At 44.9% G+C, this 14733-nt stretch overlaps 1 protein-coding gene across 1 annotated transcript in view; it reads right to left on the minus strand.

Moving 5' to 3' along the window:
• Positions 1-4950: 4950 nt before the first annotated feature.
• Positions 4951-14733, minus strand: part of GRHL1 (grainyhead like transcription factor 1) — a 38171-nt gene continuing 28388 nt past the window's right edge. The window contains exons 10-16 of the mRNA XM_066545857.1: positions 13334-13383; positions 10963-11104; positions 10056-10093; positions 9868-9956; positions 7955-8040; positions 6311-6375; positions 4951-5157 (exon numbers count right to left, since the gene is read on the minus strand). Coding sequence (XP_066401954.1) covers positions 5043-5157; positions 6311-6375; positions 7955-8040; positions 9868-9956; positions 10056-10093; positions 10963-11104; positions 13334-13383 — 585 coding nt within the window. The 3' untranslated portion in view covers positions 4951-5042. The remainder of the gene's footprint in view (positions 5158-6310; positions 6376-7954; positions 8041-9867; positions 9957-10055; positions 10094-10962; positions 11105-13333; positions 13384-14733) is intronic.

Below are 14733 nucleotides of genomic sequence, written 5' to 3' on the forward strand. Positions count from 1 at the left end.
AGCACTGCCTGGCTGGGGCTCCATCTAGCTCTCCTCTCCTGCTGGATACTGAGGAATTTCCCTGGTGCTGAGCAACCACAGGACTCCATTCACTTTTCCCCATGTCACTTCACCCTCTCCAAATTTCACTCTAATTCCCCCTCTCTTTTTCAGTGGGAAAAACTTTTTCACTGTCTTTTTCAGGTGGCAGCAGCCACCAGCACAGCATGCTCCACCATCCCTCACTGCTGTAATCCCTGAGCCCAGGGCTCTCTCTCCTCCAGCTGTTAAATCCCCAAGACACCCAAACACTGTGTTCCCACTCATCAGAGCTGCTGCCAGGCTTTCCTCTGCCTGCAGTGGTGGTGAGTGACCTGCAGGCCAGCTCTAGGCTCAGGATGCCACCTGAGGTGACCAGTTCTGCAACAGGGACACACCAATTCAGTGCTGTTGACACTGGTCACCAGCTGCCATTGGCACATGCATCTGCAGCCTGCAGGGTGGCCGTGCTGGAGGCATGACAAAATAAATCCTGCTTGAGCCAGAGGGCACACCAGCCACCCAGAGCTGCATGCACAGGCACACAGATGGATGGGGCAGGGCAGCACTGCCCTGTGGGAACAGGAACCTGTGTGATGTGCCAAAAACCCCACAACCACCCCAACCACAGCAGCTACTGACACTAGCCAAGGGGGGAAAAAAGCCAAATATTCCTTCTGCACCATTGTGAACTATGCAATGTTTCCAGTGGTATAAAAGGACAGTCCAGGGACAAGCAGCTAAACAAGTTCTGAGAACTCATACATTAGATCAATCTAAATATTGTCTAATATTTAACAATTCAATTGCAATAATGGCTCCAGTGATCTAAAATACAAACTAAATTGAGGAGCATCAAAGCTCCGTGCTCTTGCATGTGCTCTTTGTTCCATCAAGAAGCTGGAGGCTGATGCAGAATTCAGCTTCCCCATGCAAAAAAAAGAGGTCAGATCTTAAAAGCCTAACTCAATGTTTTCACTGTTAGAGCCCTGAGTCATGCCCCAGGAAGAAGCACTGAGTTCCATGTAAGGCTCCCTACCCTGGGAGCTCAGAGCTGCATCTTTGGAGGTTCACCCTCACTTCCTCTAAACTCACTTGAATAGAAAAGGGCTGAGGGGTGTCAGGAGGAGGAGGGAGTGCTGACACAGACATCCATACACATACACCATGTGAAGGCTGAGGAAAATGGTGGTGCCACACGGCCAGGGAGGAGGGGGAGCAGCTGTTTGTCAGCCAGCACTGCAGCAGATTCTGTATCATGCTGAGGTTTGCTGTGAGATAGCCACACACCAGCTGTGTAGTACAGAGGCAGAACCCTGCCCAGTCTTCCAGCAAGCACAGACCCAAGTGGAGATGACACAGGGCACCCCACAGCACTGGTGCAGCCCCTGTCATGGCACACTGCAGCATTTGCACCTAGGGCAAACCCTGTGAGCATAGCCTGCACAAGAACTACAAATAAATAAGGAAATAAGCAGAAGTTTTCCTGGCCTTTTCCTAGCCCAGAAATGTTCTGCCACCCACGCTGCTCCCCACCCAGCCCCAGCATGTTGACACAAGCCCAGTGATTGAGAAGATGCTGGCACAGGAGCTGCTCCAGGACAGCAAGTGCTGCAGGGGCTGGGAGCCAGCTACAGCAAAAGCTTGTCGAGACATTTTCTAAGAGTGAAAAAGAGGAGATGAACACCACTCCAGATACCATGGTGCCAGGATTATCCTGGACATGTTAGTGTGAATTTTGTTTTCAGCTTGGGCAAGTCAATGCCAGCAGCTTCACTAGTGGTCCCCCTACACACCTGAACTTACCCATGGATGTTCTGTTCTCCTGCCAAAGGAAAAGCTCCTATGGAAGCAAATGCTGCAGCTTCCCCACACATTGAACTGAACGAGGTCAGCTGGAATAAAGCAGGGAATAGAGCTGGCCATTTCTTAGGTGGGAATAACAACAGCAAGGCTGGCACTGGGATTATTTTCTTTTGCAAGGAGAAATGAGGAAACAATCACCAGGGTTTTATAGATTCCATGTCAGAGGAAAATTGAAGGGATAAGAGCAGATGCATTTGTTATATAGAAGACTCATCATTAGAAATGAACATATAAAATTTAATAGCTTGGTTTAAAATACATTTTCAATTAAAAAACAGCAGGCAAAACCAAAAAAAATCAGCTTCATAAAACATACATGACATTGCTGCTACTGTTATAAGACCCGTGTCCCAGAATATCTTATAGTGGAAAACAATCGTCAGATTTAGTTCACATACTTCATTAAGCAGTAAAAAGAAATAACATTCATGTCAATCTTACCTCTATGGAGATTCTAAATCTACTTCCCTGACCCTAAACCAAGTTTCTGTAGTAAAACTTCCACTTTCAATAAAAATGTGTAAATATATATGTGTATTCTATATATCAGGTTTTTTTAAAAAATTCCCTTGCCATAGTAGAAGGATTCCCGTGGCTGCAGGAGGCTGGTGCTGGCTGGGCATGGCTCCCATGGCTGCTGTGCCAGAGGTGCATTCCTGTAAGGGGTGGCAGCTGTTGGCCAAGTCTCTTCAGCATGGTGCTGCACATCAGCCTCTCCCCTTTGGCCTGAGCCCACACACCCACAGCCACAGATGCACCTGTGTGAGTTTGCTGAGGGGAGCTTGCAGTGCCCAGAGCACCACCAACCTCTTTGGGGCCCATCAACAAAAGAGGAGAAGGAAGGAGGAGGGGAATACAGGGGGGAATGGAATGAACCAGCTCAGGATTGATCGAAATACAAATTCCAAAATACTGTATTTTATATAAATCATTAAAAAAGAATGTGGGGAGGGACTTCAAGTGGTCACCTGGACTCACCACCAAGGGAGAATCAATTACACCTGTGACAGTCCAAGGATACCTTTGCTCAGCCTGGCTCTGAAGACCTTTGATGCCAAACCACTGCCTCTATGGGCAACCTGCTTTCTCACTAGAGAAAACTGCCTGAACAGCCAGCCTGAAATTCTGTGATTTGCACCACTACTCCCTGTGCTTGCCATGGATAGGGAGGACATGTCCATGGGTCGGGAGGCTGCTCCCATCAATCATCCCATCTGAACATGGCCCCTCACCAGCCAGAGCATGCAGGCCTTCCTCCTCAGAAGCCATGAGCCTTGGCCAAAGGACCACGTGGTCCGTGCTCCAGTGGAGACCTCGGCAGTGCCAAGCAGAGCCAAAGCAGGGGGATCTCCTATTTCTTCAGGTCATGCTCCTGTTGATCAACTCAACGTGGCATTTACCTTCCTCTTCCAAACAGCACCATGACAGAGCTAAGCAATAGTAGGTTACAATTTGTTAACCATTAAGTAGAACCATTAATTATTAAGTAAAATCATATGCTACTTTTCTGGACTATTTCTCCAGTCTTTCTAGGTTGACCTTCATGTCCTAGGTGAGGTATGTGCAGCTTTGTACTGTCTGAAAATGTTACAAACCTCTTTCAATACCCAGATTCCTAACCAAAGCCTGACCTGGCACTCACGTTCATCTGCTCACTGTGTAACCGAGGTTTTTGCCTTAGTGCTGCCCTTTAAGCGCTCCACTTTCACTTGCTATTAACCAGAGTGCCTTTTCTTCATAAGCACACACACACAATGAGTAAATAACACAGGGCAGTACTCTCTAGGGGTGTCTGGCACTCCCAGTGGGGGCTCAGGACCCATTGGGTCTCTCCAGCTCAGCAGCACATCCATGGTATGTACAGACACCAAGAATGGATAACCTACTTGGAGGCCCTACTCCCTGCTAACACGTGGCCTGCTGAGCCATTTTGGCACCTTCCTCTCTCAAAAGCCTTGCCTGTGCATTTCCAGGTGTTGACATCCTAGGCCTTGCAGGCTGGCTCCTCTAGCCCATGGTTCCATCCAGCCTGAGCTGCTGGTGCAGGCAGCATCCAGCTGAGCCTTAAGTACACTGCTACAGAAAAAAACCCACCCTTGAGGAGACCTTCTTCCTGACCCTCAAACATGAGACTACAAGAGAACTGCATCTGTCCAGCTCCTCCTGTGAACCAGCTCAGACTGGGCCCAAATCACCTCCCAGGACAGCAGTACCCAGCTGTTTTGGGGCTTAGTGGCAGTTCATGACAGAAACCAGGACTTCCATCACCTGCCTGTGCATGAGGATTTAGGAGAGAGCTGGTATCTTTTTCCTTCTACATAGGAAAATCCATGTTTAACAAAGCAGGTCTCTTGTGCCTTCTATGAATGTACAAACGTGTGCTCACCTTTGGTGCATGATAAGGGTTTGTCCATTGTTAAATATTTATGTTAAATATGATTTCTCTGTATATGGCATCCTTTTAGATGGGCTTCATTGCATATATTCACGGTATATACAGAACACCATATTTTATATATATTATATATTGCTTATATGTACACATTTACAAACCTTCAAAAATATATTGCACTTATATACAATATAGCTTCATCTGATGAGAGTTCACACAGTTACTAAGGCGAGTTCTTCATAAGCAAGGCAGTTTTACATTCCCCCAAATGACACAAGTGATTTCAACAGTCTGCCCTGGTCACAAGTAAACATTAAAGACTTTTCTCCAACCTGCATGCAACTCCTACTAATATCAATCAGTAGTTTTGCAGCTCTCCCTAGCAGAAAACAGTCCAGTAAAATGGTATTAGCTGATAACAGGCTCAAACATGGTTACTAAAAAGATAAATAAGACATCACCAGTCTAAAAGGCCACCTTACAGGAGATTTCCCCTCCCATAGCTACTAGTGGTTTATACACTAGTAAAAATATATACATGGTCTCCACTTAATTGCCAATCTTGGCTTGCCCATTTCAAGTGCAAATAAGATCATGAGCAAGAACACAAACACAAATGTATTAAGCAAAACCACTGCTCTGCTCCCCAGAACAAGTCAAACATCTGGCTTTCTTCTGGAGGTGATTAGTATTTTGCCCAACATACTGAATTATGGGAAAATGTTCACTTGAGACCTTTGTTTAAAATCCACAGTGATCTGTGATCTTAGATCTCAGTCAAAGTCAGCTTGTAAGATCCTCCAACCTCTTCAATCTGCAGCTGGAAGGTATCTTCATTAGAATAGTGTTTCACAATGTTATCATCCATGTTGACCAGAATTCTGGAAAAACAAAACGGATCAGGTATTTTACAGTTCTAAATGCCAAAGGCACTCTCAAACCTAAAAAAGCCTGGACTATCCAAGGGTAACACAAGATCCTGCTCATCTCTCTCTGACTCATTGCTTCCCATAGCAGATCTGGCTGTTCTGACCCAACTCTGCCATCAGGGCTGGCAGCCACACTTCTCAGGATCTGAACGGAAGGATTAAATCTGGCTCCTGGACCAGGGAGGGAGAGAGATCTTGGAACCAGCAGAATCCTTCTGAAGCTGCAGGCACCTGGGGCTCTGAATGGGTTTGCTAGTCAGTTATAAACTATCAGCACAAAACCCTCCAGAGCTTGCAGGGAAGAAACCACTCATGCTTGGCCACTTCTTTCATTTGCCAGAAAGGTCAATCCCTGTGTGTTTGTGTGCACACATGCACACAAAGCTGTGCTTAGCAGTGGTTTTCTGTCTGCCACAGATTTTAAGCTTTTTGCAGCTGTTCTGGTGGGGTAATTCTGCTTTGAAAGCACAACCCTGGAAGGGTGTAATTTTCTGGCTAGAAGGAGAAGGGGCTGAGACACCAAACTGACAACCACTTATAGACAAGCCAAAAAAATTACTGAGAAATTAAAAGATAAAACAAAAGCAGACACTGTTCAGAAACTCAATTACTTATGCTACAAAATAAAAAGATTAAGTATGGCCTCTGGGAGAAACAGACACTTCACAGCTAAGTTCTCTTCAATTTAGCCCACAAAAATACAACCAGGGTTCAGTAATTGTAGCCAAATGCAGATACAGTAAACCCAGTCACCACTGTAACAATTTAACATAGGTTGAAGGAGGTTCTTCGTCATTGGGAGTCTTTTAACAAATTGAACTCTTCTTCCTCTGACATGATCAACTCTGGTTCAAATAACTAGCTCAGAGAGGTTCAGTGATTTGTATTTACCCAGGAAGCCAGACTATATATTTCTATAGGGCCTTCCCATAGTCTTCAGCTCTGTGGATGATGTTGCAATGTGTGTACTTGTGTGCACACACACATAACAGCAAATGGCATTCACATATCTGCAGTGCATGGAGGAATTATACAGCATATCTGCCTACAGCTTTGAAAAAGGTGTTCATATTCTTAGGCAGTTACTGCACAGGTACATACTCACCCTTTTTTACATTTTTTGAAGATTTTTCCTATTTTATCAAAAGGAACATCATACTTGTCAGATATCTAGAACAAAAGAAAGCAACGATTGGTGAAGCAAGGAGACTGCTGTCATTGTCTTTCGCTTCCTATTTTACAGAAAGGAACAACCACAACAAAAAGCCTGCAAATGAGGACAACTGCTCTGCCCTATAAAGGCACCACTAAATCCCAGACTATAGTGTAAATGTACAGATCAGAACCCCTTCTCTGCATTTAGCTAACTTCTGTACAAGAAATGTAACCATGTTTGAATCTGGATACTTCTCATACAGCAACCTCCTGCCCCTACTCTCAAAAGCCCACCCACTAAAAGCCCACTCCACACCCTGACTCTCATTCTCTCTTGGCTCTCTGTTCTCTTGGCATACTGAAAACCATTTTTAAACTTAGTGTCAGAGGGATCAAGTGAAAACTAGTCATGACAGTGGCTGAAAGAAGAAAATAGCAACAGAGAGAGGACCTCTGGGCTAAGGGCATGAGGTGATCAGAAACATTCTCCTTCCCCAGCAGGGTGACACCAGTGTGGAGCCACAGCCACTGACCATGGCACTTCACTGCACAACCTCCAGAAAGTCTTGAGGTCAGTAACCTAAGCCTGGTTTACTCTGGCAAACTGCTCTATCACACAACAGTAAGTACCAAACCAAGACACTGCTTTGACATGCAAATGTACAGGGAGTTTCTCCCAAGCTACAGCTGTGAGTACTTGGTTCCTTGCTTTAAGAAATCTGAGTGAAACAACGGCGGTGCAGCTTCACTTCAGGACCATGGGGTAAGGGAGGACTTCACAGCCTTCAAACCCTCTCTCCATTAGCCCCCACCGTCCAGCTGGCAAAGCCTCACAGCCAGGAAGAGATAAAGATTCTGGTTACACAACTATCTCTACAACCAAAAGTTAATGGCTAGACCTGTCTGCATATCCCCAAAGCCCCTGTTCCCTGAGCAGAGGCATTAGTCGCAGAAAGAGACAGACAAGTGTCAGCTCTGAGCTCATGCCAAATATTACACCATTCCTTGGACTTAAGCTCTGTACTTCCCTTGCTCTGCAGCAGCAGGGATAGTGGAAGGCTATTTTGGAAGTCAAGCAGCAGAGAGCAATTTCACACATGTGTGCAGATATATAAAAGTATTCAACAACACACAGAAGCTGGGACTTGCAGCTCTGCATTACCAGCTTGTGAAAGGGCAGTGGAGGGCCCTAAACATGGTTTTAAAAGGCTGAAACAAACCCAAGCCACTGGATACATTCTGAAAATCACTCCATCTCCTAGCAAAAGTACCCTCTCTGACAAGAGGAACATCCAATAATCAAGTCTGACAGACCTGGATCTTCAGGAAGGCTTCTTACACCAGACCCCACAAATGTGGGGTAAGGTACTTAAAAGACAAGCCTCCTGAATTCCCTCAACAATAAATTAAAGCATTATTTGCATTAATTTCCATGTTATTGAAAGGAAATCTTCCTTATTCTTCTTATCCAGAAGGGCAGAAATGTGTGGACACAAGCTGTGACTGCAAGCCTGACCCCTGTGACTGGCCAGTGTGTAAGGACTGGGTAGCCAGGGCTTCTTCTCAAGGACTACAAAATGACCTCATTACTTACAGCTTCCATGAGGCCTTTCAGAGATGGTGTCTTCAACATCAGTGCATCAAAGACCTCCTCTGACTCTTTTCGGACATACAGCAACACTGGAAAGCAATTTGGAGAGGAATTAACTGTGCAATTGCTCCTCAGGAAAAATCTGTATCCCACAGTGGCTAAGCACACAGAGACATCCACTGTGATGAAATGAATATTGAATATCCAAATTAATATTGAATGTATGCATGTCTATTTCTTCATAAGGTCCTCACCTTATGAAGAAATAGACATGCATACATTCAATATTCATTTAACACTGTAGCCAAACACACTGCTAGGTTAGCTCAAAACTTACTTCTTGCACATAAAGCCACTGTATGCTCAAGCATCTTTATTGTCAAAATACCTCTGTATTTTCTTTATTTTCTCTATTATTAGAGAAAAGGTCATATTTGAAAGAAATAAAGGAGGAACACAAAACACAAATCTTTGAGACTCTTGGGTTCCTCTATATCTTAGTCATTTGCCATAAGACCTTCCACAATCAAATGATTTGACAGATGCTATGACGGCAGGTGAAGCCATCCTGGCCAGCTCCTAATTTTTAAATAATTTATTTGTACAGTTCTGTGCTCTTCCTGCACTGTCTCATCTTTCTTCCTGCCCCTTGCTGTGTTTCAGTAATACTCTTACACCAGAGCTGACATACAGCGCAGGCTTGGTCTGCTCTAGGAGGGGAATGAAAGAGCAGGAACCCCAATTAGGTGAGCATCCCTAGCGTTCTCAAGCTAGCACAGACTCACTGCATGTAACATCAGCCTCATTAAAAACTGCATTAAGGCTGAGGAATTAGCCAGGAGAGCAAGAAAGCTTGGACTTTAACAGCTTTGCTGTCTTTAATCCATCTTCTAATGACCAGGTATTGCAGCCTGGATTGTTTGCAAGGGTTCATCAGGCACAGCTTTGACACACCTGCAACATGCAACAATTACTGGCATTTCTAATGGAACAAGGTGAACTCAGGACAGCACAGCACCTTGATGCATTGCCCAATTTGCCTGTTAAAGGCAGCTTTAGAAAGGGTGGACTGTAGATTTGAAAAAGGAAGACAGGACACAGTCCCAGTTACAGCACAGGTCAGATGAGAGTCAACCAAAGGAGAGAGAATCTCATGGGGCTTCTTTTATGGCATGCAGCAACATGAAAAAAACAAGAAGTTGGATTTCCTTCTATAAAATTCATCCTTCCTTACTAGTTTATCCAGACTGCAGAAGTGCAGCCCCATTATGGTCAGACTTGCTAGACTTAGCATTTGCTTCTTCATAGGTTTAATACTTCAAGCTTTGTTGCAGTCCTTCCAAACACAACTATCATCAATCAGGCACACCACCCTCCAACACCCTAAGGGACCTCTCATCTCCTTCCATAACACCACAGCAACATGAACTTGCAAAGACTGAAACTCAGTTAAAAATCAGCTGAATATTCTCTTAGCTTGGCTTTCAGAGGTGAACATCCAATTTCCTGGCACCATGAAAGGTGCAACAGTTTTACACCCAGAAACAGTTCCTGGTGTTCATTGCTTGAAGTCCTGGAGGAGATTTCCCCAGTATTTTGTAGCAGATTACATGATGAATTCTCTGCCCCAGTCCATGAGGGACACTGGTAAGCTGCTCACCTCATCATGACTCTTTCCTTAGAGGTTCAGAGCCCATTACTGTCTGAGTTGGCAGAAACCCCCAGAAATTCTCACAACCTAAAATATTTACAGAGCTGAACCATATCTTGATACATGAACTGTCGCTACTCAAAGCCAGAAAAATCAGTCTGAAGTATACATCAATATGAATTAAAACATTCTTTAACCTCAGATGCCTCTCTCTATCATGATGTATAAATACTCCAAAAATTCAGTCCCTGAAAGAAGAAAATACCTCTTTTTGGCTCTTCTACTCTGGCCATCTTATTTGGAGTAGCAATAAAGTCCTCTTCACCAATATAAGCTCCTCTCTTCAGGTTGGAGCTGCCATTGACAGGGCAAAAAGTTAGCAGTGGAACAATTACAGGGACTTATCCCTCTGTCTGAGGGCAAGGTGTCAGGAGGTTGAAGGGCAGATCTTACCTTTCACCCTCTAGTTCTTCTGAAGCAACAGGAAGGACCTTTAAAAATAAAGGGGAGATTTTGTGAGTATTTCTTCCAGAACTAGAGTTAATTTTCTCTGATAATCTTTCAACACTAAATCAAATTACACTTTGGCTCCAAAAGCCAGTAAACATCTTCTTTACCTTTTTTCATATAAAGTAATAAAGGATCTCAAATGAGAGACAGGAACAAAAAGAAGCTAACTAGCTTCCTCCCTGGACTGGTGTAGAATCTTCTGACAAAACTCAGCACTAAGGCCTTTGTAGAAAAACATGCAGGAATGTCAGACTTATGGATACAAGTTTATTCTCCATTCTTTGCTAGGAGCTCAGGCAATGCTCTTAAAAAGTAAGGTTTAGATTATGTTAGAGCATGGCAGAACTCCTGGTACAGCAAAGTTCCAGATTTTGAAACCTGGTTGCATGCTAATTTTTCCCCTTCCTGTTTCTTGTAAGCTGGAACTTTCCAGGAACACTGAGGCAGGGCACCCTGGCAGTGGATCACAGAGCTGACACACAGGCCAGTTCCACAGGGTAGATTTTCACCCTGCAGCAGGATCTGGAGGAGTCTGATGTACAACAGCACACCAGGATCCCAAGGGATGCCACAAGTAAAAACCACCCTGCAGTTCATGCAATGGAAAAATCCTTTCAGGTACACAGAAACTGGACTTGACAGGAAAATAATTTATGGTGAAAGACCCCCAGTTAACTTCAGCCAATGTATTCTGGAGGAACATGTCTTGCCCACATGAGACTCAGCCTGTATTTGATTACAGCACTGATGCAGTCTGACATTTCATATGTACATACACACACACAGCATCCCAGGCCTTTTGCAAAAACATCTCAGCCTCCTCATCCCCACAGCCATGAGCTTTACTCACGTGAGCCCCACGCTGCAGGTTTGCAAAGTGAACATCAGGGATGAACAGGACAGGCTGAGTGTCGAGGTCCATGAAGGGCTTGAAGATGGTGATGTCGGTACGTTTGTGTGAGGGAAGCATGGGCACTTTGACATCAGAAACTGTAGAAACAAAGATTGGGATTGAGGATACTGAAGGCTCTGATGGGGCCCTACATCATCTAAAAGGTACATACACTGCTGAACAAGGGTATTCTGCAGTCAGTCAAAGCAAAAAGCTCCTGTGGTAAAGGGAATTGGAACTTTGGTTGCCTCCCTCTCAGCTGAGGAGCTGTGCCCTGAGGGTTTGTTTCTCAGAGCAGTCAAAGCTTTCTCCACCTCTCCAACTGAACAGCTCTACTTTGTTTAGATATTAATTAGGATGGACAATAACTGGCATCAGCCCAAGAGAGGAACTGAGGTCTTCCATGTACCAAGTCAGCCATCCAAACAGAGGGCAAAAATCAGTCCCTGCCCCACCTTCTCCCTCTCCAGTCCCTCAAAAGCTTGCTGGTATTCCTACGCCAGGAGGATACAAAGAAGAAAAGGGACAACTTGTGTGTTCCCAATTGGGAGTGTCTTAAAGAGACAGCAGCACAGTAGCTGTCAGCACCACAGAGTGAGTACAAACACTGGTTTATGCAAGTTGTTATATTTAAAGTTACATTTTGATTCCACACTTCCAAGTTTCACATTCTAGTTCCTCCCACTGTTCATCCTGGTCACCTCAGGGTGCCAGCCCCTAGTCCATTCCTCCAGGATCTGTCTCCCACAGAGCTCTCTGGCTCTCACAATGTACCAGCTCATGTGACACAAACCCACCAAGAGGGCAGACTTTATCCACAAAGACCCTCTGAGGAGAAAGTGAGGCAGAAGGTGCCTTAAACCACATTTCAGACACATTCATGTCAAACTATCACAGTTGAAGACTTTATTTTACCAAGTGGAAACACATCCATCTGAGGTCAAAACAACTGCAAACAAAATAAATGTTTTTCAAACAAAACCATTTCTCATGTCCTCAGTAGAAAATACACTATCTTCTCCTTGCAAAACGGATTTTTTTTAAGATTTCTCAATTTCTGTAAAAATAACTTTGCCCAAAAGCCACCAACTGTTTCTGCTGTTGAAGAGCTCATGTACACATGGCACTTGTGATCCTGGAGGTGAGTGTAACAGCTTATGGCTTCCAGGAATCAAAAACTTCCCACATAAGAACTTAGAAGCCAAAGATCATACTTTCCAGGAAAATAAGGATCACATCAGGCTAAGCCCAAGCCTGGAAAATTAACATTGGAAAGCAGCTTTTGTCAAACCATGAGATCCTGGGCAATGTGTACTGAAGCTGCCTTCCCTTTCCAGATTCCAAGGGTTGCACACAGTAATCTTCTGGGAGCCGCTGGGGCTGCTGCGCTTGTGAAACACTAACAGTGCGCTAAACCTGCCTCTTGTGACGTGCTCTGAAAGAAACCAAAAACCCAGCCCTTTCCACAGCTTCCCTTGAGCAAATGGGTTCCCTTCAGCACTATGTTCTGAAGCTGCTCCAGCAGCCTGTACCTGCTGTGTCAGGAAAATCCTGCCTGGCGAGCTGAAGGCGCGCGCTGGCTGAACCAGTCGGGCTGTCGGCAGCACAGCGAGCGAGAGCACGCGCCTGACCCGTGCCAACCAGCAACAGGGAGACACATCTCCCTCTAAGCAGCTCTGCTGCTGAATAACCACTCATCCAAACACAGCATCTGCCAGCCACAGCAGCTAAAGGAAGATGCTCAGCAGGAAGAAACTCCTCATCCTTTAGGTACGGTGATGCTGAAGTCTCCACATACTTCACACATGCAGACACTCTGAAATGACTTGCTAAGGACTACTTTGCTCTAGAAGAGTGAGCATAGGGCTGAGAGGCTGGAGGCTCAGCCTCAAGGCTGCCACGGCCTTGCTGACAAGTTGCAAACACGTTTTTTAATATAAGTTAAAAGCTAAGTTTAGGATCAAGCTGACAATATTTAAAACAGATCATTCTCACTGCCACCTGGATTGGGAGGGTCTCTAAGCCCAAAAATCCCACCCTCACCTCACCACTGCTACAACCCATCCTGACTAACTACACAGCAGGACCCTGTCTTGGACAGAAAGAACTATACAGAACGAAACCCTAAATGACCCAGTGTGTTGCAAAACACAATGCCTGTTCCATAAGGAACTGCTTAAAACAAGCACTGGTCCATAGTGGATAAAAATTAACTTGAGAGTTCTACTGCACAAGCTATTTGTAGCCAAAATGAAATCCAATATTTAACTGCTAGAATAAGTTCTACTTACAGGCATTCAACTGAGAGCTGGGATCAGTGCACTTTCCTTTTCTTTTGCTCTGCTTTCGCTCTTCATCCCTGATCTTCCTCTCTGCTCCCTGTCAGACAAAAGATTAAGGGAAAGCAATGGGTAAGTGAAGAAGAAGAGGAGGGGGAGAGAGAAAGATATTTTTAATTTTTTAGGTTTTCTTCAGCTGCAGAGGCAGAAACACCAATTCTTCCAGAGCTACGTTTGTGGAGGTCAGTTCCACAGTACCCGAGCCGCAGGTTTACCGTAGTGTGTGTCAACTTTGAGATCTGCTTACTTCTAACTCCTACCATCTAATGAAATCCAACAACCATATCCAAGATGCAAATGCTTGCTTTTCTTTCAAGTCAGATTGAGATATGGTGACAAAAGATACCCACATCTATAAGGATTGTGAAAAGCATTAGATAAAAGTATAGTTGAAGGGTTTAAAACAATAAAGAATTGCAGGTTCTCCCAGTTTAGGAGATCCCTTAAATGTCATTAAAGTCACACCACATTTGGATCACCAAGTGCAAGATACCTCCTGCACATTTCACACAGAGCCTGCAGCAGTTGCACCAGCCTCCACTGAGCTCAAGCTGCAGACATGCACTGCTATAAAGCAGGGATTATTTCTTCTTTTTATCAGGGCCAGGCCATGGTGGAATCCACAGATTCCCTAACTGGGTTCATGCCTGCACTGTTCCTGGCCTTCCAAACCAAGCAGCAGAGAAGACAGTGCCATATTGCCATGTTTTCTGCAAGGTGCAGCCAGCTATGACAGAGAAAGAAAAGGAAGAAAGAAGCTTTGGAATAGTGTTCATTCCTCCAGCTCTGCCCAGATCTCACACGTGACTGTGGGTTAAGTCAGGGATGTCACATTGCCAGCTGCATGAAGTGATAAGCCCACAGGAGATCCCCAGCACTCAGTCCTTGTGCTACCACCAGGTCACCAAAACTGGTATACACAAGTTCTAGCTGGCTCCCAATGCCTTCCTGCAAAGCAGGGCAAAAGGTAACAGTTACCTGGCCACACCAAGCCATGACTTCTCATTCCCTCTCCTTCAAAGCTGCCAAAACACACCCACATCCTTGCATGGTACTGGAGGAAGACGTGATTAGCTACAGAAAATGAGGTGTCAAAACTCCTGTGGCCATGGGGTGGGGAATCTGTGCCTAATGGTGCATGGGAGAATGGGAACAGCCCTCCTCACTTTCCAGTAAATCAATGCTCTATAGATGCCAGGCTGCCTATGCCCTGCTGATAGCACTGGGCTTATCTGCACCAGCAATAAAAAGGAAAATTAGCCAAGATATTTGACACACATTAACACATATCATCTTTTCTTCCACCCAATGAAGGGGAAAAAAACAGCTTCAGGCAGCTGCAGTGAAAGAGAGAAAAAAATACACACGAAGACACAGGCATTGCCAGCTT

The sequence above is a fragment of the Molothrus aeneus genome, chromosome 3, assembly GCF_037042795.1.
Source record: "Molothrus aeneus isolate 106 chromosome 3, BPBGC_Maene_1.0, whole genome shotgun sequence".
In the NCBI taxonomy this organism is placed as follows: domain Eukaryota; kingdom Metazoa; phylum Chordata; class Aves; order Passeriformes; family Icteridae; genus Molothrus; species Molothrus aeneus.